At 40.4% G+C, this 22,107-nt stretch overlaps 3 protein-coding genes across 4 annotated transcripts; all 3 read left to right on the top strand.

Moving 5' to 3' along the window:
* Nucleotides 1-384: 384 nt before the first annotated feature.
* Nucleotides 385-1,833, top strand: LOC101174042 (dynein light chain 2, cytoplasmic). The gene is made up of 3 exons (XM_004076390.4): nt 385-511; nt 891-1,035; nt 1,131-1,833. Exons 2-3 carry the CDS (start codon nt 904-906, stop codon nt 1,266-1,268), a joined length of 270 nt encoding a protein of 89 aa, XP_004076438.1. The 5' UTR covers nt 385-511; nt 891-903; the 3' UTR covers nt 1,269-1,833.
* Nucleotides 1,834-3,555: 1,722 nt separating this feature from the next.
* Nucleotides 3,556-12,883, top strand: heatr6 (HEAT repeat containing 6). 2 transcript variants are annotated; one of them, XM_011483556.3, is made up of 20 exons: nt 3,556-3,859; nt 3,934-4,041; nt 4,119-4,259; nt 4,333-4,445; nt 4,823-4,937; nt 5,254-5,355; nt 6,056-6,220; nt 6,310-6,548; nt 6,635-6,809; nt 6,893-7,099; nt 7,765-7,864; nt 7,966-8,321; nt 8,390-8,512; nt 8,604-8,690; nt 9,789-9,923; nt 10,005-10,127; nt 10,217-10,341; nt 10,427-10,523; nt 11,329-11,533; nt 11,619-12,883. In XM_011483556.3, exons 1-20 carry the CDS (start codon nt 3,587-3,589, stop codon nt 12,185-12,187), a joined length of 3,558 nt encoding a protein of 1,185 aa, XP_011481858.1. In that variant the 5' UTR covers nt 3,556-3,586; the 3' UTR covers nt 12,188-12,883. The 2 variants fall into 2 exon arrangements, with proteins under 2 accessions (XP_011481858.1, XP_004076439.2); XM_004076391.4 differs by having other exon boundaries at nt 3,557-3,859; nt 4,330-4,445.
* Nucleotides 12,884-14,488: 1,605 nt separating this feature from the next.
* ddx52 (DExD-box helicase 52) lies at nt 14,489-20,225 on the top strand. Its single transcript, XM_004076392.4, has 14 exons — nt 14,489-14,624; nt 14,793-15,018; nt 16,733-16,869; nt 16,981-17,166; nt 17,254-17,397; nt 17,614-17,725; nt 17,816-17,888; nt 17,973-18,176; nt 18,257-18,347; nt 18,431-18,553; nt 18,645-18,795; nt 19,241-19,316; nt 19,676-19,747; nt 19,867-20,225. Exons 1-14 carry the CDS (start codon nt 14,538-14,540, stop codon nt 20,156-20,158), a joined length of 1,974 nt encoding a protein of 657 aa, XP_004076440.3. The 5' UTR covers nt 14,489-14,537; the 3' UTR covers nt 20,159-20,225.
* Nucleotides 20,226-22,107: the final 1,882 nt, after the last annotated feature.

Here is a 22,107-nt window from a genome sequence, read left to right as displayed (position 1 = left end):
CTATGATGTTTAAATTCGATTTTTTTTGTGAAAGAAGGTTATGACAATGACAATTTAAAAGGTTATTTAATTAAAATAACCATTCGTTTGTTTATAATATAAACAATTATACTATTCATGATGACTCATTTAGTTTTAGGTTTACTATCCCATTTCTTACATTAAAGTCAATTAAAAGTTAGCCGACCCCCTTATATTGGTTTAAAAATATGATTTTAATAGACTGCAGAAAGTATTAAATCCTCCAAATCTTACATCGTTGAGCATAAATTTCTATTTTTACGGCCATACTGGAAACCAGTGCATTCTGGGTGGAAATAAATTGCAGGCTTCTGTCCACGAGTGAAAAAACATGACCACCTGCGTGGAAGCTTCAGCGCAGCCAATCACAGAGCAGGACCAAGATGGAGGGAGGAGCCAACACACCATGCGTCCTTCCATAAATGAAAGAAAATCAGTGCGGCGTCCCGAAACGTTCATCTGAAATTACTGCAGGCTCGTAGAGATTTAGGTAAGAGCTATGAAGCGGTTTATTTTTGTTGTTATTGATTGTGGCTTTTGCGCGCGTGCGCTTGAGTTCCTCGCGGCGATTTTGCTAAAAATGCTCCATGAAACCTAACGCTGCATCGCCGCAACAATACTTTGTTCTGCTGGCACAAACGGGAACACAGGAACATGAATGCCTGCAGTAAAATTCAGACTTTTTTTCTAGTGCTCACGTCGCTACACCGTCAGTTCAGTGACCTGTTCTCCTAGATAAGAGTTACATTTGTACATTAGAATAGAACATGCTGACCTGTAATGTGTGTGTCGGTTCTAAGCAGGGAGGCTTGGTCGTGGCCGTAGTTTCCATTTCAAGCTCCTATACATTTTACTTTTTCTATTTGCAGTCAAAAGCTCATCATGTCAGACAAGAAGGCGGTGATCAAAAATGCAGACATGTCTGATGAAATGCAGCAGGATGCAGTGGACTGTGCCATGCAAGCCATGGAGAAGTACAATATCGAGAAAGATATTGCTGCATATGTCAAGAAGGTAAGTTGGGTCGCTGGAGAAATAAACATTCAGATCAAATATCCTGTATAGAAATCTTGTTATTAAATGCCTTTTTTTTTCTCTTTTCTTTGCAGGAATTTGACAAGAAATACAACCCGACATGGCACTGCATTGTTGGGAGGAACTTTGGTAGCTATGTGACCCACGAGACGAAGCATTTCATCTACTTCTACTTGGGTCAAGTGGCTATTCTGCTGTTTAAGTCCGGCTGAGATGTAAACCAGCAGCACACTGTACGCCAGCCTCCGCCTTTCTGCAGACATACTATGTAGTGTTTCCCTGCCAACTCTGTTATTTCATGATGGTAGTGTTGCACTTAGGGGGTAAAATAGTCTGGACTGGTGATCTATCATTTGGAAGATGTGGAGCTCTCTGGTGGCTAAACTCCCACTGGATTTATTTATGACTCGTATGTCTGAATGTTTGCCGTGTGCTGATGCACCGAGCCATCTAGTTCATTTACATCTAGTGATGAGTTATTTTAATTGCATTAGGATGAGCAACAGAGTTTATGTTAAAATGCCTTTAATTTCCCAGTAGCAACCAAACTAGATGCCAAAAACTGTTGTGTGGTCCCTTAATAAAGGTTATGCTACAGAAAACATTGATGGGAGAATGCGTTAACATTCCTGTGTACAATGATTATTGGTAAATATGTTATGTGTTACTGCTGCTTATTATGGAATGTAGCTGCTGTCTTGTTTTGGAATATTTTCAATCTACAGCTCAAATCTGAAGCACAACTTGGAGACATTAAAATTGATGAAATTGCTAAAACGGCGTTCCTGACTTTATTTCCCTCTGGGGTTATTCTGCAGAGCAGGAATTTTACATCTGATTGTAAAAGTGGTGCATTCAAAGGGCACTAAAATAGCAATTATAGCACAAAATGTAAATAATCAAATGTTTTTGAAGTGCTCCTAAAGGTTTGTTTCAGGTGTGGAAAGACTTGAATTTTGATCTTACTTCCAGCCATTATGAGCTCATGTGCATTTTATTGTCCATTTTGATTCAGACTTCCAACAGTACTTACTTTAACCCTTGTGCTATCTTGGATGACCCCACCCTTACATTGGCGTGTTCTCCCTACCATGATAAAGGTGGAAAGATTTCATGTAATTCATGGACACCAGTGAAGATCACAAATCATTGAAGAAAAAAGGTTCAGAGCACTGTCTAGTGGGTCTAGATGACCCAACTCCCAATGTTAAAGTGCCTAGGATAGCACAAGGGTTAACCTACCTGCTTCAGGACTCACCATGGCAACAATAGGCTATGGGTCTGCCTCACCGTTCCCCTTTTGTCTTTCTGATTTACTCAGATACTTACTGTTGCTGATCTTCATTCCTCTCCTTTCCAGACCAAACCTCCCCCTCTCTAGATATTCCCCCACCTGCTTCCTGTTCTCACCATAGATTGTCATCTGCAAACAGAGTCCCAGGGCGAGTGTGATGTCACCCATAGAAAATTACTTTGTTCCGGTTTCAACAAAATTAAGTCAATTCAGTCGCCATTTTTCATCTTGGAACCAGATGTCATCAGTTAGGATTGGTTCAAGTTGGTCTGATACTACGTTTCTATAGCAATAACTCTCCAATCAGGAGTTGGCATGTTAGAATGCCACACCTCTTCCACTAAACACGGGCTCGTGAGAAACTGTTGATCAAATGTTCAAGGTGAGACCACACACCTTTACTGGTGCATTTGATTACCCAGTTCATAACTGGAATAACTTGCACTTGAGCCCGTGTAAAAAAAAAAAAAAAAAAAAAGGTTGAGCAAGACTAGTTATTCTGACAAATGGAACAGCTGCATTGTAGCTGTTTATTTCACAATAGAAGTCTGGGAGTTCACCTTTTTAGGACATTTTGTCACTTCCTATTTGGAAGGCGAGGGGGGAGTGGTCACTCAGTCCGATAAACCATTTTAAAAACCATTTTAAAATCATTAATCCTGTTTATCCATACAAGGAAATGTTAACATTTTGGTTTTCAAGAAAACAATCTTTTGTGAGACCCATATAGAAACAATTGATCATTTGTTTTTTGAACGTGTGTATGTTAATAGTTTTTGGGAAGGTTTTTTTTTTTTGCTCAAAGTTCCTTATTCTTATTCAATAACAAAAACACAGTTATATTTAGAGTGGTTTCTTGTGATAAATTATTTGATTTGAAATTTAATATTTTTTTAATATCTGGGAAAGGTTTCATTCACATGAGCAGATTCTCGAAAATCAAAACAATATTTAGTGCATTTCATAAAGAGGTTCATTTTTTAAATCACTAAAGTTTATGAAAACCAAAAATGCAAGAATACTGTCCACTTTCATTGAAGATAATATGCTGTATGACATTCTCTAGTATTTTATTTTGTTTCATGCCTATCCATCTTTATTTCCTTCTGTTCTTCTCATATGGAAATCTTTGGGATATTTTGAAGTTCTGATTTAAAAAATAAAAAAAATAAAACGATTTCAGCGCTAGGGGCGGTAATGAGTCAGAGTGAGGAAACCACATCCGGGTTACGAGATATGGCGGCGCCAACAGGAGAGTCCGAGCCGGCTTCCCCCCGTCGTGCTTTTCCCTCGATGTCTCTGTCCGCGGAGGCAGCGCCGTTCGTTCCCGAATCGCAGCTTAGCTGTCTGTCGGAGGCTGAGAAGCATTTTTCTCGGTGTTCCGCAAAGCTCCGAGCCTTACGGGCAGACAGCGTCCAGCTGAGAGAGCAGCTGAACCTGCTTTTCGACCAGCTGCTGTCCGAGAACTACAACAAAACCCTCGATGCCAGCGTCAACATACGACCAGAAGTAACACTTTCTCTGCGCTTTTCATCCTCAGTTTCAACTTTACTTGCGGTAATTTTTGGTGGCTTCCATTTCAGGACGTGTGTTCTCTGCTGAAGCACACCAGCTGTCTCGTTCCACTGAGTCAAGAACATTTAGTCGTCAAATTCTGCCAACTGGTTCATCATCTTCTCAATCAACTAAAGGTAACGGGCAATGTCCTTCTTCACTTTGGGGTTCCTCAGTCATCCACTAACTTCTTGTTGACATTTCTTTTCTTAAGGTCATCATGGACGAACAAACTCTCAATGTGCTCCTGAACTACACAGTCACTGCTCTCAAAGACTGCAGTGCGTGGACTCACTCGGATGTGGTCCTGGCACTCTCTACAGTGGTGTACGGCAATGGGCCTCACTGTCAGCAGGTAGACATGAGCCTCCTTTTTGCAGGAGCGTCTTGTTGAACTTTGACAGTGAGATCTCCCTCATTTGCAGCAGGTCAGCTGCTTGCTGAGTGAAGGAGGACTCCTGCTGCAGTACAGCTCGCTGTCGCAGCAGAGCATGGAGCTGCGCCATGTTGCCCTCAACTGCATGGCCAACATCTGTCTAAGGTGAGGTTTTATGAGCCTGGCCTTTGATCTACATGAGCAAGAGTTTGTTTTTATATTTTTCATTAAACCATTAAGCTAAAAAAAAGCATTTCTGTTTTTTTTCACATGTTTTGAGCTGTCAGATGTGTTGGAATAGTGAATAATTAGAACTAATATTTGAGACTAGTTCTTATGGTTTTTTTTTTTTTAACAATCTACAGGTTAAGTATGCCACATACAATTTTATCAAATGTTTTCCAAAATTGGAATGATCCCTACGTATTTTAAGCTTCTTATGTCAAAAAATAGACATTTATTTCATTTTTGTTTCTAAATGCTCTTTCCTTCTAGGTGTTAAGGTTTTATAATTGTATTTGTTTTATGTCTGTTTCCAAAAGGAATCCCGGTCAGCCACCTTTGGACGAGCAGTACAGAAACACTTGTTTTCAAGTCTTCCTGAAGACGCTCCTGTCTCTAAAACCTCCCGACACAGATGAGCATTTCTACTGCGTGGTATCAGAAATTTGATCTATTTTTTATGAAATTATAGCCTCCTGACTTCCATCAAAGCAAATAAATCGTCTGTAAAGGACATTTCGGAACCTGAGTATCTTCCAACCACTGCATACTACTGAATTAACTGTTTTTGGTATCTACAGAGGAGATTTGGGCTCTTTCAATGATAGCAAATGTGAAGGGGTGGGGCTCTGAGAATTGTAGTTTTAATGCATTTAAAATAATTTCCTTTTTTTTCTGGTAGTCAGGAGGATATACATTTATTTAGGCTCATAAATTATTACCTGAATGATCCTTTTTATGTCATGAGCAGGTGATCCAAGCAGCCCTCAAGGGCGTTCAGTATTGTCTGTCAGGTGGAAAGTGGAAGTTTGGAGGAGGGGATGAACTTGGATCTTTGCTGGCTGCTCTTAAGGTTGTCCTTTTTTTTTCCAACACATTTTTGTGCGATTTATAATTATGACCTGTAATTATTTAATCTATTTTGAATTGAACCTAATATTTGCTGTTAGAAAAAGCCTATTTTTTAAAAGTATTTTCATTGATATTCATGACACAGCAAAAGATTAAAACACAGCTTTTTATCATAGCTGACTTCCAACCCTTTATTTTTACACCACCAAATGGGATTTTCTTTTTCAATCTAGAACAATTTAGAAAAAAGGGCTTTATTTCTTTGAGGTCAACCTTCTCTTAGAAATGTTACTTTGTCTAACTTATCATGAGGATCATTTTCCTGCCGCAGAGCGAACCCGGTAGCGTTACCATGACAATGTGTCGCTCCATGTATTAAGTAGCCTTTTTGAGAAAAACGATTCACACCTAAAATGATAAATGAGATGAAAGTACCAATAATTGATTTAAAGTGACCATGGTAAGGCTATAGGCGGGTTAATGCTCTTCTAGGTGTGCATTATCGGAAATTAATAGACTTTGCAGAAGTAACATTCTGATGTGATCAGGCTTTTGCATAATCATTGACATTATCCCTTCCATAATGGATAGTAGCTATAGATTAAAATTTAGATTAACACGGTTGAAAATATAACGTGACAATTTGACATCTCTACCTTCGAGACTGATTGTTTTTTTGATTCCTAATGCAATTCCTGCAGAGACTCATGTTCCAAGGAACTCCAGGTTTGAGTATGGAATGGCCGGCTGTGCTTTATCCAGCCCCTCTTCCTCAATATGAGGGCGTCCCGTCACCAAAACCTGCGGAACCCCAAGCGCCATCAGCGCCACCCAAAAATGCTACAGCTCCAGGAAAAACCTCAGGAGTAAAATCTGTTAAAATCTATTGATATCATCTGGGTTTTTTCATGTAGTTCTTGCATTGAAAGTTGTTTTTTCTTTTGTCTTGCTCAAGAACAAAAAAAGGAAATCCAAAGGAAAAGATAAAAAGACACAACCTGAGGAGAGCAGAGGAGAGGAAAAAGACGAGGAAGACAAAGAATCTGTGCCTGCACTCCAGAGAGGTGAGGAGGGCCGGGGGAGCGGGGGGACGGCGCCTAAACCCTTCCCTCCATTATTTTACCCGTCCTGGAAGCTGACCAGTTCTGATTCAGAGTTTTCTGACACTGAGGGAAACGTTCAGAGCAAATTAAGGTACAAAGAATATTTCTTTAAATTCTTCTCATTGAAGTATTTGATTCACTAGGATGCGTTTAAACTTCAGTGCTCTGCTGTTTCAGGTTAAGCCACGTCCGTGTGCGGCAGGGAGCCCTGCATTGTATCTTAGCAGTTGTGAAAGCTGTAGAGAATAGGACTCTGTATGGATACTGGTCCTCCTTCATCCCGGACTCACCCACCGGGGGGCCGCCACCCCTCACCCTCCTCACAATCATCCTGAAGGATCCATCGCCAAAGGTACCGTCAGAGTTCCCGTCAGTATGTTTCCTTCACCTCAAAGGGTGTTACTCTTATCCTGTCCTGATCTGACCCCCCTTCAGGTGAGGCTGTGCGCCCTGCAGGTGTTAACAGCCATGCTGGACGGCTCCCGCCAGTTTCTAGCCGTGGCCGAAGATACCGCACCACCCCGAACGTCTTACACCCCTTTCTCTTTTTTACTGGCTACTTCTGTGAGGGAGCTGCACCGAGCCCTCAGTCTGGCCCTCCTGGCTGAGACGTCCTCTCAAACACTCACTCAGGTCATAAAGGTACAGCTGACATCTCTGCGTTCTTGTTCTTCAGTCCAAAACTGTCAGGTTTTACATCCATATCTGATGAAGTGTTAAGTTGCTCTTCCTGAGTAATCCTCAGCATTTTAGTCCACTTTTACGATGCTTTGTAATCTTGTACTTACCAGCAACATTTGACGTATTATTTGATGTAGTTCTTGTGTTGGTGCAGCCACTAGGGGGCACAATGCAGCTCAAGTCCATGGAAATGCAGAGAGTTGTCAGGAAGGGCAAAATCAGTCTTACAAATCACAAACGTTCATAACAGATCAGCCCTGGTCAGATTAATAAGGACCATCACCATTGGTGTTTACCTGTTGGATAGCGGTGGAAATTGAACCTCTGTTAGTCAGAGAAGAGGAGGAGGAGGAAGGCGTGTTTGTAGCCAGAGAGGGAAAAAGAAAGCCAGGCAGCAAAGCTTATATATTTGGAGCAGGTTCATGCTGTTTTTATCATGGTGTTGATGGAAAGCCAAGTAGAAGAGATCCCGAAGGAGACATTTGGTGTCGGGTAAGTCAGAGGCCGGCAGTTGAAGGTTTGTTGGAGAAAGAGACATTCATGAGGGGGAGGGATGATGGGATCCAGAGTTGGTGATGAGTCTGTGCTTCTCCTCAAGGACTTAAAAAGTCTCTTTTGTCTCATAGTGCCTTTCCTTCTTGGTGGCCAATGCTCCATACCACCGTCTCAGACATGGTCTGCTCACATCACTATGGAAACAGATTCGACCTTACGTGCGTCACAGAGGTCTGTATGTTGTGTTGCACATATGTTGTTGTGCCAAAAAAACAGTCTCTATTATTATTGGGGTTTTTTCTTACATTTTCCTCTTGATTTTCCCTGCTCAGACGTGACAGTGCGCGTCTCTGCCCTGACCCTTTATGGAGCCGTGGTGACGACTCAGGCTCCCCTTCCAGAGGTGCAGCTTCTTCTCCAGCAGCCAGATGACGGCAGCAGCTTGCAGGACTCTGCCCTGAGCTGGAGGCAAAGAAATGGGGAGGTTCAGACTTCAGCTGCATCCTCTAAGCAGAGCTCCTGCACACAATCGCCTCAGTCTCCTTGCACGCCAGTGGAAAAGGGGGGGTCTCCTCCATGGCTCCTCAAGCTGTGCCTCTCGCTTGTTACTCAACCCAGAGAGGATCACTTTGACAGCGAGGGAGGGGATACGTTAGAGCCCCTTCCTGTGCGTTTAGCAGCTCTGCAGGTGAGAAAAGAAGCAAACCTGAAATTCGGTGACTAAGCTTTTGTGAAGTTAACTTTGTTTCCATCCAGGTCCTGTCTCACCTCGTGCGAGGTTATTTCAGTCTAACTCAAGCAAGCTTAAGTGAGATCGGACAGGCCAGCACTCACTGCCTTGGTGAGACCGACCCGCCCTTACAGCTGCATGGCTCGAAGGTACAACCCCCTTTGAGAGTTTATAGGCAAAAATAAAATAAAATACAGAAATCCTGCAATAGTGTATTTTATTTTTTATTTTTTTCTGTAGTTACTAGAGGAGTGCGGCACGGGGATCATTCTGCAGTATCGAGCAGAAAACAATCTTCCTGAGAGCTCCAGAGTCTCACTAACTCAAGTAAGTGTCTTTGCTGCATCAAAAAGAACTTTTTGAGTACATTGGTTGAATAAGTTTAAAAGAACAAAGTAAAAAAAAAAAGTATGTATTTAATGTGCAAAAAAATCATAACACACTAAAGCATTTGTTTTAGAAACTATACAAAAGCACAACCTTTGTTCTGTTGACTTCAGTTTTATATTGAAGGATCTGCAGGAAGATTTAATTTTTTTACATTTAAGGAACCCAAAAAGTTCACAAACAATACAGAAACACCACAACAACACCACCACCTTGAGTTAAATATCCCAAAATAAAAAACAGATTTTTAGAGAAAATAAACTGAATATACTTTATGCAGCTATAGTTTCCTCCTTTAGCAACATTAGTCATATTATACACTGTTTACAGAGGCCCCTTGTATAGTCATGTTAGTAATAATGTTATTAGATAACCAGTCAACATTCAGAAAATGCCTCTTTTTTTCTGTCCTGTTTGTGTGAAGTCTTCATTGTCAAATTGGATCTTTACTTTATTCAGTTTTGTTTCGACAAAATTAAGCGTATTTCTTTAAATTGTGCCAAAGATGTCTGTAAGACCTACAAAAACATTTAGGGCTGGGTTTAAAAAATTGAATGATATTGAATCTGCCTTTACTTCAAATTTACCATTAAATCCTGCAGCGTAATTTCTTGTATTTTTTATGGCAAAACAAAAACGGCTTACAGTTTGTTTTTAATGCAAGAATTGATCATTTTATTCTTAATACTTCTGCCTTTGTGTAGTTTAAAGCTTTAGCTTTTGGTAAAGAGTCATTTAATAACTGTGTTGAAATAAAAATGTAAAAGAGAAATTGATTTTACATTCAAGTAAATCATCAATTTTTTTCTTTTTTTTTATTAAACAGAATTGGAAAGTGGTTTGAAATTGATTTAGTGATTTCCAGCCCGGTAATGTGTCATAATGTGGAAGCAAAATATTACAAACATGACACTTAAAGTTGATTTTTGATCTGCTGAATATCAGCTTTTGATGGAATCTTGGATTTTATACATGCATGCACAAAAATAATCTTTGGCACAAGACCTTTTCTCTAAATCCGCTCGTTGCAACTTGCAGGTGGTTCAGTTTTGGTCCAGTGTGCTGAGCGGGCCTCTGACCGCAGCGCTGCAGAATGAACAACACTCCACCCTACAGGCCAGCGCCTGCGATACTCTGGCATCCATCCTGCCTCAGGCCTTCGCACAGCTGCCTGTGAGTGACCCTCTGACCAGTTCTCTCCTCCTTCCCCCTCTGTCCTGTGCTTCACACATCTGTTTCTGTGCTGTTTTAAAGGACAAGACCCAGCTGATGTGCATCACCATGCTGCTGGGCCTGACTTACCTGGAGAGTAGTCTGGTAAAGATGGCAGCAGTGAGAGCTTTGGGACTTTACATACGGTTTCCATGTTTGAGAGAGGTGTGGACACTACATAGACATGAATACTTTATCAGAGATTACACCCTACTAAATGATTAAAACATTACTGATCCATATGGTTCCCTCAGGATGTAATGTTTGTAGCGGATACGGCGAATATCGTCCTCGCCGCCCTTGACGACCGCTCCATAAACGTCCGTGCTAGGGCTGCCTGGTCTCTCGGGAACCTCACAGACACGCTTGTTGCAAACATGTGAGACAACTGACCAGTTTGCTGATGAAAATGATGAAGGATAAGCGTTTTTCAGCTGTTTGGTGTTTGTCGTTTCTTCAATCAGGCAAAGTGTTGGTGCAGATTTCCAAGAGGAGTTTTCAGATATGCTTCTGCTGAAAATGTTGCAGGCAGCCACCAGAGCTTCAGCCGACAAAGATCGGGTAAGCCTGTTCGCTCAAAATACTGTTCTAGCTTCTCTACCCATTTTCTAAAAGGAAACACTCTAATGACAAATGTGTTTTTAATGTGTTCTTGCTGCCTTTTTCTCAGGATGGAGGACATCTATAGAGGAAATTCAGATTAAAACTGCATTTCTGAGTATTTTAATTATTGTGAATCAGGAGCAGACGGAAAAATGCCGTTGGAAAAAGCATGTAGCTGTGACGTAGGTGCTACAATCGGCAGGTTAAAAGCGTCCTGCTCTGCTTCTTTCAGATGCATTGCAGACAAATGGATCAATGTGTGTCTTTGTTTTCCTCCTCTGAGCTGATCTGGCTCTAAACTGAATGGAGGGAAAGCTATAATGTTGCCGACCCTTTTTGTTGCACTTGTGATGTTAGGTTGGGGTTGGATGGGGCTGTAAGCTTTTGGCAGAGCATGTAAATTGATGGATGATGGAAAATGGGGGGAGGGTTGCTCTGCACCAACAGTCCTGGCCGCAACTCTGATGCAAATTTCTAATGCCCCCCTTCTGCTCTGCAGAAACGATGTCCTAGAAAACGACAGGTTTTTAAATTTTTGCTAAAAACAGCATAATTATAGTTGAGGACTTAAGACTTTTTGGAAATAGAATTAAATAGCCTCATATTTACCTCAAAGTTAAGTGAATCACCTTCCCTTCCGGTTCGGATTCTTTTTTTGACTGGTTTTGATCGCACCTGCAAGCCTAAATGAAGTGACTCCATGATCAGACATGTGTAATTATTGATGACAAAAAATGTTTACATTTCTTTTCCACTCGACCAGGTGAAGTCTAGTGCGGTGCGGGCGCTGGGGAATTTGCTTCGTTTTCTGCGTGAAAGCCAGATGATTCGATCTGCATTCCAGCGCCCCCTGGAGGAGGCACTTGTTGCTCTGGTGAAAACTGTCCAATCAGAAGCTACGATGAAAGTCAGATGGAACGCTTGTTACGCATTAGGAAATGCGTTCAGAAACCCAGCTCTGCCACTCAGTGAGTTCTTGCTTCTGTCAACTTTTAAAAGAGGGACAGTTTTAGTGTCCGAAACTTCTCAAACCTGCTTTTTCTCCTCTTGAAGAGTCAGCGGCGTGGACTCACGACGCCTTCTCCGCCCTCTGCCATGCCGTTACTTCTTGCAAAAACTTTAAAGTCCGGATTGAATCTGCAGCGGCGCTGGCAGTCCCCACCCACCGCGACTGCTACAGGGACACAAAGCAATTCATGTGTGTGTGGCACTCGCTGGTCACAGCGCTGGAGCACAGTGAAGACACCAACGACTTTCTGGAGTACCGCTACAGCGCCAGCTTGCGGCACAAACTTTCACAAGCTCTCCTACACCTGCTCAGCCTCAGCCAGTGGCAGGACATGCCTTCACTTGGGAAATCCTTAGCGGGTGATGAGGGGAGTGGCGTGAAAAAGCATCTAACCAAATTCTTCAGCCTGGAACAGACGGAAGAAGAAACCGATCAAGAGAGAGACTCTAAGGGGGAGAGTTTCCCGCCGCAGCAGAGAATTAAAAGTTTGCAGGAGACTTTAAAAAGGCTGAAGGAGTTGAACTCTAATGGAGTTGGGCTTGAAGAACTTGAAGGAAAAGAGACTGTTGCTAATTTCCTGGAGGAATTATTAAAGACGTGTGAAGTGTCTTAAAGAATCACATCTGCGGTCTTCAACAAAACCAAACAAAAATGAATTAAAAGTTTTTAATATTGCCAATTTTGTAGGGGTGTAACGGTTCATTTTAACGATTCGTATCATAATTTGGAGTTTCTGATTTATAATCTATATTGGTTCATTTTAATTGATCTGATTCACTGACCTATAGTTAATCCAGGACATCTTTAGCCAAATAAAATATGTGTACAAACAAACAAAGTAATCAAGATTTAAAGGCAAATTCATTTACAGTTTAGTTTCATAAAGTTCAGTTTGTTGTTTTTCTACATCCAAAGAATCAAACCAGAACATTCTAGCACACACTGTATGGTCACTTCTTTGCTAAATTCAAAGTGTTTCCACACATTAGACTGTAATGATGGACTGATCACTTTTTTACTGCATCACGTGTGTTGTCCGCTGTGATGCACTTTTTTCCGTTAAAGCCAAATAAACCTACCGTGCCTTAATCCAAATAGTATTTTCCAATATCTATATAATAAAATCTTCTCATTTTGAAACACTTTTGTTATGGTATAGATCTATTTGATTACTAACTTGCCTCTGACAGATCAATCTCATTGAATTGTAGGAATATATACTATTTTTTTTTCCAAAGTACCTGTAATAGGGGGTAAATATTGTAAATGCTTTGTACTTTAACTTCCATTAAAGCTCTCTTTCTATCTGATCTTTGAACACAACCTTCTGCATTTACCCAGATTTGTTACCTGATCAAGAAAACACCAGATTGTACCCCCTGAAAAAAAAACCTTAACCCCCAGGTTTGTATTTACTTAGAGTTGCAAAACACCTAAAAATTGGTCTGTTTCTGTTTATTTTAATTAAATTTTCAAAACTACATAAAAAAACTTTTTTTCCCATTCCAAATTGGTATGTCACATCAGCTTTAAAGTGTGCTGAAAACTGCAGTAAGATATTTGAAAACATATTATAATGAGAAAGAAACAGAAGAAAAGTGCCTTTAAATGCAACAGTAATATTTGGCAGTACATTTGATATCTATAAGAACTATGGGTGTGTATCTTTTCCCTCTAATATGATTCGATGCGCATCTTTATACATGGTCCATGACTTAATACATAAAAGATTCAACTAACTTTGTGATGATTCGATACATTCCAGTTCTTTCACCTGAATGGATACAATAAGGTTGTATATAATATTTATTTGGGAATTAAAACCATAAACAAAAATGCCTTAATGCATCTCCTGACCTTTTTTCTTACTCGCACTTTAATTTTATGATGAGATAACAGCTTTATGTACAAAAACCTGACATTTGGGTCTTTCACAATTTTTTTGTGGTCAAAAAACAAAGTGACATTTTGATTTATTTAGGCATCAATTTATTAATAAAAGACGGGGATCCATTAATGTGCGGAAGAACCAAAACACCCACAACAGCGTGACAATTTGTTTTCATTGTGATCACCAGTCTGCTCGCACACTGCTGTGGAATGGCATTCCATTCATTAACCAGCATTGATCAGGTATACACAGCTCATTCTAAAATGCACATTCATTAACAAGTTTAAAAGAGAATTAAACGGCTTTCTACAGCTTAACATTTATCGCCTATAGTTGAATGTGGAATTTGTTTAACGAATATCACAAAGTTCTTCTTGTTCAGAGCATTCTATCACAATAAAGCGCAATGAAATCCCAATGGACACAGTGAGCCTCTACTAACCCAGGGGTCTGCAAACTGAGCCACATGTGGCGCTTTTATCACTCAATTGTGGCTCTTTGGTTTGGAAAACATACAAAACATACATTACAATAAACGACTTTTTTGTTTACATTGTTAGAAATTGTAAATAAGTAAGATTGTAATTATTTTATTATTACATGGGAGAAAAATTGTGAAGATAATGTTGACTTGTTTACACGACATTTACCATGTATAATAAGTAGACTGATTACCAGTTTTATGTTCAAGTTTGTGTTCTTTTCATGAAAACCAAATATGAAATGTTCAAATTTTATCCAGATTTTTGAGTCAACATTGCAATTTATGAAATGTATTCTTTTGCAGCCCCACAATAGAAGACTAATTCTTTCTGGCTGTTCTTTGAAATGAATTGTTTTATTTTATCTGAACATCTATTGATTAGAAGAACAAATTAAATACTGAAGTTTGTAAGAGACATCTCTTATCCAAAGTCTGCAAACCCCTCTTCTAAGATAGATTTTAAACAAACGTCAATGAAAGTTGGTGTGATCTCACAGCCAGCAGGGGACAGACAAAGACCGGATATTGATGAACCGGATGTTGATCAGCGTAACCCGGAAACTGAAGGACCACGCGGTCGGCTGGAGAATGGACGCTTATGACTTATTTCGGAAACTTGGAGCAGGCGCTAAATTCGACCTTAAAAGATTTGGTCAAGACGCTGCCAGATTTAAGGTATTGTTAATCCCCCCAAATACTGGATGTTTGTACATTTTTACTTACGGTAAATGCACCAAGCACTGGTGAATACAATTCTGTCGTACAGTTACCGTAGTTTCGCGAGTCACATCACAAAAGTATAACAGATATGAGCATGTTTTTGTATTTTATCATATCTTTTAGGTTACCAGGTCTCGGGAAGGGGAAACATTATCGCACGCTCTATCTACAATCGATTATTTCCGGACAGACCCGACCAGCGGCCCACAGATCAGCTTCCAGACAGGGCAGGAGGATGAGGACGGAGAAAGCGGAGAATCCGAAGCTGGAGGCAAAAGACAGCGCATTGAGGATGATTATACAAAGTCCAAAAAGAAGAAAACAAAAAACAAGCAAGTGTCAGCTAAAGGTAGTATTGCTAAGTACACGTTTTTTGTTTTGTTTCACAGTTTGATTCACAAACTTTTTCTTTTTTCCACATGGTATCTTGCTCACCTGGGGTTTGGGTTGTGGAGTCGCTAATAGAAACATGTCCTAAAGGTTTCCTGCCGGCATTTTTGCCAGATGTCTAAACCGCCACAAATGTGTTTTCTCTCAGTGTTGAGGACCAGTGGCTTTCCTCTGAATTCCCTCTGAATGGCAGAATTGCTTCAGGGATCCAAATTACTCCCTGCAGAAGAATCTACATTTATGCCATCTCAATTAGTATTTTTAATAGTTCCTTCATAGCCCACATTTTATGGCCTTAGGAGGGAGTAGAAACCAAAATGGAACAATAGATTGAGAGATTTGTCTTCTGTCTCAGCTCTCTGTTGTGATGTAATATTTTAAAGTCCCACTCTGATCAGTTTTTGATCTATGTATTCCCAGTTGTCTTTTAATAATGATTATGCCGGTTCTAGTCCAAAACTAAACAAAAAACTATCGTTTTCTTGGACAGTTTCTGCAGAGCAACAGTAGTTCATAAAAAATTCACCTCTAAGTTGTGGGCTGGACCATTGGTCCACATCTACTTCCCGCCATCCGTCTGTTTACACTCTCCCGCTAGCTTACAGCCCCTCACACCCACAACCGAACATGACGAGCAATAATGGAGTTATCCAGCCGTACAGTTTTTAGTCAGTCCAGCTCAGACGAGGAAAACAAAGACGTACGTGGATCTATTTGTCTACAAGTGGATGCATGAGAATGGAGCAGAGCTTGAAGCTTGTAGCCTGCTGATTGTAGCACCTATTTCACTGCTACACGCTTTTTGCAACTGCATTTTTTCATCTGCTCCTGAGTCACAACAGTTTGAATAAAGAAATATTTAGAAATACAATTCTTAGCTTAAATTTCTTTTATATATTTCCCTCATCGTAAGAAAATGCAGCAAGAACATGTCAAAAACAATTTTTTTTATTGGAGTGCGATTGTAAATTCTAAGGGAGCAGCCAAAATGTTCAGGCTGACACTGACCTGACACAACTGATGTAGTCTGTCCTCTCTGGGTGGGCGAAGGGCTGTTGCTCCAAGTGGAGGAGTTTAAGGCTTGTTCACGAGTGAAGGAAGCGTCTGCTGTTATGTACTTATTGTGCCGATCGGTTACGGTGAAGCGATAGCTAAGTCAGAAAGCAAAACTATCACTTTATCAGCCGATCTTTGTTCCAATACAAAGCTTTGGGTCTTTGTATTGGTCGTGACAGACAGAACAAGGTTCCTCTGTAGGGTGGCTGGGCGCTCCCTCAGAGATGGGGTGAGAAGCCTGGTCATTTGGAGAGATTGAAGTAGAGCCGCTGTTCCTTCATATCAAGAGGAGGTAAAACACTGACAGTTGAGGTAGCCCAGGCATCGGGTTCCGATGCCTCCTATAAGCCTCTTTGGTGAGGTTTTCCAGGCATGAGACCCCAGGGAAGACCCAGGACACGCTAAAGAGTCTATGTCTCTCGGCTGGTGTGTGAACGCCGCAGGGGTCCCCCCAGAGGAGCCGGAAGGAAGTGGCCGGGAGGTTTGAGCATCTTTGCTTAGACTGCTGCCCCTTGACCCAGTCCTGGATAAGAAGATGGATGAATGGAATGTAATAAAGAATTTATTAAGACTAAGTAAATTTCTGCACTTTTCTGCCTGTGTTGTTTTGACTCCAGATGTTGGAAAAACGTGGAACGAGTCTGAGGGAAACGGCATCAAGTTGACGTCGTCTTCTGGCAGAAAGATTCAAAGCCTGCAGTGTGATGAAGAGAAATCCTCGCTGAAGAAGCTGAAACGACTTCATCAGGAAAAGGTGAAAATAAATCAACTCAAATAGTTATTTTTCTCAGGGAAGTGAAGGTTTCTGATGTCCCACAGTAATACAGTATTTTGTGATTTATTTATTTATTTTTTTGGTTTCTAGATCAACCGCGTTCGCTCTCAGCACCGAATAAATGTTCACGGTTCTGACGTCCCCGATCCTGTGTGTACTTTTGAGGAGCTACAGTCTGAGTATCGTCTGAACCCCCGTGTTCTCCAGAACCTCAAAGATGCAGGGCTCAACTCTCCAACTCCCATACAGATGCAGGCAATTCCACTCATGATGCACGTATGTATGCGTTGACACAGTTTGTGAATTTGTTACTCTTCAAAGATGGCTCTCTTCGATTTCTAATGCTGTGGTTTCTGGCTCAAGGGTCGGGAGCTTTTGGCTTGTGCTCCCACAGGATCTGGAAAGACTCTGGCCTTTTGTCTCCCGCTGCTCACCCACCTGCAGCATCCAGCCAACCTGGGTTTCAGAGCCGTGATCATTTCTCCAACCAGAGAACTGGCCAGTCAGGTACACAAACACGCTTTTCTGGTCTTCTTTAGAACAAAATGGGGTGTTTTAGGCTAAACTCAGAGTTGAAGCTACAGTTTTCAATCAAATGTTCAGTTAACTCTCACCTCATGAGAAGCCATTGTACTCACTCAGAACAGTCAACTCCCCGCTTCCTCACAGCCATGTCCCGTCAAAGGTAATCACACTTCATTTTCAATAGGTTTTTGTGTTCAGACTTACAGAGAGTTGCTCCGCCTATCAGAGGGAGTCGGGTTTCGAGTTCACATTATCGACAAAGCTTCCTTGGCTGCTAAGAAGTATGGACCCCATTCGAACAAGAAATATGGTAAGAGCCACAAATGTGTCCATGTGTAGAATGGGGTTAAAAGACGAAGTATGATTAACTGTCCTCACAGTGCAAATTTTGTGTTTGTAGATATTCTCGTCAGCACCCCCAACAGGCTGGTTTTCCTTCTTAAACAGGATCCTCCTGCTATTGACCTCAGCTGGTAACAGTTCTTTATTCTTTGTTCTTATGTAGAACCTTATCAATCTGCTGTCAGATTGACCTTTTCTTTCCTGCTGTGTCTCAGTGTGGAGTGGCTCATTGTGGACGAGTCTGATAAGCTTTTTGAAGACGGGAAGAGGGGCTTCAGGGAGCAGCTTGCCACCATTTTTCTCAGCTGTTGTGGTGCAAAGGTGCGCAGGGCTTTCTTCAGCGCCACATGCACTACAGAAGTCGAACAGTGGTGCCGCCTGAACCTCGACAACCTGGTCTCTGTAAACATTGGACATAGGTAATGTTCTTTTGAAATGGCACTACTTTAACTAGCGGAGGATTTTGAGTGTCATTTGAGTGGGACATATATGTGCTCAGGAACACTGCGGTGGACACGGTGGAACAGGAGCTGCTGTTTGTTGGCTCAGAGAGCGGCAAGCTTGTAGCCATGAGAGACATCGTCAAAAAAGTACAAACAAAACACACAACATTGTATTGAATCATCGGAGAGTTTTCCTATTGATGAGGTGATGTTTTACTTCGACCTTTCAGGGATTCCTACCCCCCATGCTGGTGTTTGTGCAGTCAATAGAAAGAGCGCGGGAACTGTTTCACGAGTTGGTTTATGAGGGCATCAACGTAGACGTGATCCATGCGGAGCGCACACAGCAGCAGGTACTCCTAGATCCACAAACAAACTAGTGTTTCCTTTTTATTTATTTATTTTAAACGATTATTTATGACTTTTCCACTTGCTGGGTTTCAGAGAGACAATGTGGTGAACAGTTTTCGATCCGGGAAGATTTGGGTGTTGATCTGCACAGCTCTGCTTGCCAGAGGAATCGATTTCAAAGGAGTGAACCTCGTAGTGAACTACGACTTCCCCACCAGCGCTGTGGAATATATTCACAGAATCGGTTGGTTTGTGAATTAAAGAATAAATACAGATGTAGAAATAAGTCAAATTTTCTGTTTGTTTTTAAACATTTTTACAGATGAGCAAGATTTATTGCAGATTAAAAAAAGGAACAAATACCTTCTTATCTATACTCTGAAAGACCAAAGAAATAATTTTTTCTTAAGGTGACAAGAAAATTGTTTACTCTAACTAGAAGTTTTCATGCCTTAAGCTCATAATTCTGCTACACTTTAAAACATCAAGTCAATAGTATGATGACATTGTGAGAAATTAGAGCTTTTGAGTTGGTTGAGTAAAGGAACCAAGTAGAAAAAATTGTAGAAGTATGGGACCATCACCGCACTTCGTCAGGCGCATTCCATTTTCACACCGGAAATAAAAAGCATTGATCTTTATGTCATGACGTTCTCACCTTTTGCTTTCTTTGTCCATCTTTTTCTCAGGTCGCACAGGCAGAGCTGGGCATCAGGGAAAAGCTGTCACCTTTTTCACAGAGAGTGACAAACCGATGTTGCGCAGGTTCTAACGGCAAAAATGTTCATATAATGACTGAATATCTCAAACTTTTTTTGTCTTTTATTTCAATTTACAGTACATGAAAAAAGTAATGTTTAGGTTTATTGTTTGATTGAAAAAAAAATGTGTGAGACTTATACTGTGATTATATGATTATATATAAGGTAGCGCCTCCTATAGGGTAGAAGAAGGTTCAGGCCAAACATAAGTTTATTGCTGTAAATAATATTTGTGGGTACTCTATTTTAGAGCTTTTAAACTATTATAAAAATTAAAACTAAATGTTAGTTGTTTTCCTTTAACTAGAAAAGTGTTTATAAATAGTCACATCTTTGACGCTTTTCTTTCACTCCTCTTAACAGCATTGCAAATGTCATCAAACAAGCTGGCTGTCCTGTACCAGACTACATGATCGGCTTCAAGAAGTTGCACAGGTAAACAAGGATAAGGATCTTGTCGTACTAAAACGGTCTTTGATTTATTCATCTTTTTCTTTTAATCCTCACTTTATAAGGATTTATTTTATAGTTGAGTTGTCATGTTTTTGTTGTAGCAAAGTAAAGCGGAGACTTGAGAAGAAACCTCCTAAGAGAAACACCATTTGCACAACTCCACGCTTCATGATAAAGAAAAAAGGCAACGCAAAGAAACAGAAGACAGTTTCCGGTGGAAGGCACAAAGACACAAAAGAACCTGAAACACCAACACAGAAAAATGGGGAAAAGATGACAAGGAAACAGAGACTGAAGGGAAGAACTGCAGAAGACGGAGAAAAAGTTACTCAAAAGCCCAAGAAAGCAATTCGAAAGAAGACAAATTCTCCAGGGGCTCTGTTTGGAAAGTAGAAATGATCAGATGGTGGTTGCTGTACATTTAAACGGGTAAAATAATAAATTCCTAAAATTGTCTGTATTGAAGTGTATTATTTTACCATACAAACAAAAATTAACATGTAATGAAAGGTCAAAGCATTTCAATTAAAACAAGTCTTTTTTTTCTTTGTTAGTTCAAACAACAACTAAATACAACAGCGTACAGACAGTCTTTAATAAAGTGATTCACGCAATTTTTTAAGAAATCACATTAGATTTGGAATCAAAGGCATCAACTAAAATAGTTAATTTTTGTTATTTACCAATTTTTATTCGTTTTTTATTTTGGGTTATTTTTACTGAGGTTCGAAGTTTAGTCTTGCAATGCAGGCAGAGTTATAAGCATACTACGTGAAAGCAGGGTCAATATAAATTTAGAATTGATTAGTCCAGTGATTTGCTTTTAGAACATGCTTAACTAACAGACAGTCAGGACCATAAATATTTGGACAGAGACACATTTTTTCTAATTTAGTTCATGTACATTACCACAGTGAATTGTAAAGAAAACAACTCAGATGCCATTGAAATGTAGACAACAGCTTTTATTCCATAGGTTGAACAAAAAGATTGCATAAAAATGTGAAAAACTAAAGCATTTTTTAAACACAATCCCTTCATTTCATGGGCTCATGAGTAATTGGAAAATTGACTTCCATGCTATTGCATGGGCAGGTGTGGGCAATTCCCTTATGTCATTATGAGTGAAGCAGGCCTGGAGTTGATTAGAGGACTCGTGCTTTCATTTTGAAGATTTTACTGTGAACAGACAACATGCGGTCAAAGGAGCTCTCCATGCAGGTGAAAGGAGCCATCATTAAGCTGAGAAAACAGAAAAAAACCAGGCCAGAAATGGCTACAGCATTAGGAGTAGCAAAATCAACAGTGTGGCACATCCTGAGAAAGAAAGAAAGCACTGGTGTACTCAGCAACACAAAAAGACCTGGACGTCCACAGAAGACAACAGTGGTGGATGATCACAGAATCATTTCCATGCTGAAGAGGAACCCGTTCACAACAGCCAACCAAGTGAACAGCACTCTCCAGGAGGTAGGCGTATCAATATCCAAGTCTACCATAAAAAGAAGACTGCCCAATGAATTCTGAGGTGTTCAGAGACAAACTGTCTGCGCAGATCCACACATTTTTATGCAATCTTTTTGTTCAACCTGTAGAGTAAAAGCTGAAAGTCTGCACTTCAATGGCATCCGAGTTGTTTTATTTAAAATTCACTGTGGTAATCTACAGAAACAAAACTAAAAAGAATGTGTCGTTGTCCAAATATTTATGGTCCTGACTGTATATACAGTGGTGGACAGAATTGTTGGTACCCTTCAGTTCAAGAAAGTCCACAATGCTCACTGAAATGACTTGAAACGTTAAAAAGTAACAATAAATTAAAATGTTATTGAAAATTAAACAATCAAAATCAGCCATTACTTTTAAGTTGTTTAACAGAATTATTAAAAAAACAAAAAAAACTAATGGAATAGGGCTGGACAAAAATGATTGTACCCATTACTTAATATTTTTGTTGCACCTTTTGAGGCAATCACTGCAATCAAACGGTTTATGTTTTTGTCAATGAGGCTTCTGCACCTGTCCACAGGTATTTTGGCCCACTCCTCATGAGCAAACTGCTCCAGTTGTCTCAGGTTTGACTGGTGTCTTCTCCAAACGACATGTTTCAGCTCCTTCCACAGATGTTCAATGGGATTCAAATCTGGGCTCATAGAAGGCTACTTCAGAATAGTCTAACGCTTTTCTCTTTTCTGAGACCAAGCTTTCTGACACTAGGCAGCACATTTCTATCCAGAATGTCTTCATAATCTTGAGATTTCATTTTACCTTGCACAACTTCAAGACACCCTGTGGCAGATGCAGCAAAGCAGCCCCAAAACAGAACTGAGGCTCCTCCATGT

This window comes from Oryzias latipes, chromosome 14, assembly GCF_002234675.1.
Source record: "Oryzias latipes chromosome 14, ASM223467v1".
Classification (NCBI taxonomy): Eukaryota; Metazoa; Chordata; class Actinopteri; order Beloniformes; family Adrianichthyidae; genus Oryzias; species Oryzias latipes.
Note: the sequence above shows the minus strand (reverse complement) of the source record. Positions and strands in the feature narration are given on the sequence as shown.